Below are 2846 nucleotides of genomic sequence, written 5' to 3'. Positions count from 1 at the left end.
CTAGAGGGCCCTCCTCCCTCTGCACCTGGTGGGGTGCGCAGAGCCAGGGGAGGCGACCTTACCTGGAAGCCCACTCTCTCCCTTGGCTCCTCTCTCCCCAGGAGCACCTCTGTCCCCCTTCAGTCCTGGGGGGCCCCTGGCGCCTGGAGGTCCCTGTGGGCCCGGGGGTCCTGCAGGCCCTGAGATCAGACAAGAAGAGGTGGGTGAGCTCAGCACACATTTTCCCGCATATTCCCCCTCCCGGCATATGGGCTGTGCTATTGTCCAGCAATACACTCTCCCATGTACAGTCTGTCCCATAGCCAGCCATGCACCCTCTCTGTACAGTACAGTCCCATCACCCAGCACCCGGCCTTCCCAGGATGCGGACTGTCCCTGCTGCTCACACCGCACTCTCCCCAGTTACAGAGCTCAAGCCCAGTGAGGCACCTCCTTGCACAGACACCCCATGACCAGTGTTGCAGCTCTGAGCTGGCAGGGTGATGGCGGAGGGACAGGCATCCGCAGCTTCAGGTGGACACAGCTGGACCAAAGGCCCGCCCCAGCTTTTCCCATCACTCACCTGCTGCCCCTGCACTACCAGGGGCTCCACGCTCACCAGGGGCACCTTTATCTCCTTTGATACCTGGGGGGCCTCTTGTCCCTGCAGAACCCTGCATGCCTGGGGCACCCACTTCTCCTGAGGAAGGAACAGATTGGGACAAAAGCTGCTGAGAGTGTGTGCAGCCTGGATCATTTCCTCGGCTGTACGTGGAGAAGGAGAACTGGGGGGCTGTGCATCCCACTGTCTGGGCTCCTCCAGATGTGGGGATGTGGGGGACAGGGGCCACAGCAGGGCCTGCCAGTGGTGATGGCCTGGCTTCCCTGGCACGCTGAGCATCCTTAGGTCACATCATGGGTTGCCACTGTCACTCCTCCCTCTCCCTTTCGGACCTCCACACACCAACCTCCTACCTTTGGGTCCAATGTCTCCTTTGGGGCCTGGTTTGCCTTGGGGTCCTACATTCCCCTGCATTCCTGAGGGACCCTCTGTTCCAGCCGGCCCGGGCACACCTGGAGGTCCCGGAGGTCCTGGGAAAAGGACCAGCCAGTCAGTGGACGGAGTCTTCTCAGAAGGGGGAGAGCATGAGAAGGTGAGAGCAGTCATAGAGGTCAGAGAACAGCACCATCCTACAGATGCCGCCCAGCAGTATTACAGCCTTCCCTGTGTGAACCCAGCACCACCCGCAGGGCACCCTCCTTCCTGGGATGGGTATGTGCATCCTCCTGCATGGCCTAGTGGCAGGCATTGCAGTCCACGCCCACTGCTCACCACGTGGCCCCGAGTCTCCCTTCGGTCCAGGTTCTCCAGCAGAGCCATTGTCCCCTTTGGGCCCAGCTGGGCCAGCAGGTCCAGGCATCCCCATTGGCCCTCTAGCTCCTGGTGAACCTGCAGCAGCAGAAGAAATGGGCATAAACCTGGCCCTGGGCCTAGGAGGAGCAGCACCTGCAGGTCAGCCCTGCATTCCTTCAGGTTCCGCAGGTGTAGACATTCCACCTCCACACTCCTCAGTCCAGTGGTGACCCAGGAGACGGGTGTGCACATCCCCATTTCACAGGTGAGGAAACAGGCCTGCCAGAGCTGGAGGGGGTGGTTAAGCCAAAAACTGTCTGATTTCCATACAGTGCACCCTCCCTGCCCTGAGGCTGCAGGATTTACAGCCGGGGATCTGCCAGCTTTTTCCCTGGATCATGGACTCCTTGCTTTCCCTTTCCTAGGACCAAACTTTATATCAGAAATGATCCCTGACATGAGTCACCAGGGAAATGCAAATCAAACCCAGGAGATATCATCTCACCCCTCCTTGAATGGCGACTATAAAAAACACAAAAGCTCACAAGTGTTGGTGAGGATGTGGAGAAGAACTCCTATGTACTGTTGGTGGGATTGTAAATTCGTGCAGTCACCATGGAGACCAATATGGAGTTTCCTTAAGACATTAAAAAGATTAAAAAAATATATGATCCAGCAATACCACATCTGGGTTTTATCCAAAAGAAATAAAATACTAGTTTGAAAAGGTATTTGTGCCCTCATGTTTATTGCAACATTTTTTTACAGTAGCCAAGAGGTGGAAACAACCTAATACTGTCCATAATGGATAAAAATGTCACACATACACTGGAATATTATTCAGCCATAAAAAAATCCTACCATTTGCCACAACATGAATGGATCTTGAAGGAATTATGCTAAGTGTCATAAGTCATACAAATTAAGACAGATACAGTATGATCTCATTTATATCTGGATTCTAAGAAACAAAACAAAGAACCTGAACTCATAAATGCAGAGGTCAGATTTTTGGTGGTTGCATAAGATGTGAGCTGGGTGGTAGGCAAAAAGGTTGAAGGTCAAAAGCTACAAAAGTCCAGTTATAAAATAAATAAGACCTAGGGATGCAATGTACAGAATGGTGACTATATTTAATACTACTATCCTATCTAATAATAGACAAACATGGTAATTAGCCATACCTCCGCTACCCTTCCCATTGCTAATCAGGGCGATATGCAAATTAACTGCCAACCAAGATGGCGGCCGGCAGCCAGGCAGCTTGAAGCAAACAGGAGGCTTGCTTGCTTCAGTGACGGAGGAAGCCAACATTCCCTGCCTGCCGCTGCCGGCCTCTGAGCTTTCAGTTTAAGAAACATTGTTACAATTATAGAAGCTAAACAAAACCCCAGAAACCTGCTTTCAGCCAGCCGGGCCTCAGAGCTGGAGTTGAAACCGTGTTTTGATTATAGAACCCAAACAAACCAGATACCTGCTTTCAGCAGCCATGGTCTCAGAGCTGGAGCCAAGG

At 52.9% G+C, this 2846-nt stretch overlaps 1 protein-coding gene across 1 annotated transcript in view; it reads right to left on the bottom strand.

The window, feature by feature from the left end:
- The window catches only part of LOC102253816 (pulmonary surfactant-associated protein D), a 38023-nt gene that overhangs the window by 26427 nt on the left and 8750 nt on the right, over positions 1–2846 (bottom strand). Inside the window, exons 3-6 of the mRNA XM_005871772.2 lie at positions 1313–1429; positions 955–1071; positions 563–679; positions 63–179 (exon numbers count right to left, since the gene is read on the bottom strand). Of these exons, the coding sequence (XP_005871834.2) occupies positions 63–179; positions 563–679; positions 955–1071; positions 1313–1429 (468 nt within the window). The remainder of the gene's footprint in view (positions 1–62; positions 180–562; positions 680–954; positions 1072–1312; positions 1430–2846) is intronic.

This window comes from Myotis brandtii, unplaced genomic scaffold, assembly GCF_000412655.1.
Source record: "Myotis brandtii unplaced genomic scaffold, ASM41265v1 scaffold356, whole genome shotgun sequence".
NCBI lineage: Eukaryota > Metazoa > Chordata > Mammalia > Chiroptera > Vespertilionidae > Myotis > Myotis brandtii.
Note: the sequence above shows the minus strand (reverse complement) of the source record. Positions and strands in the feature narration are given on the sequence as shown.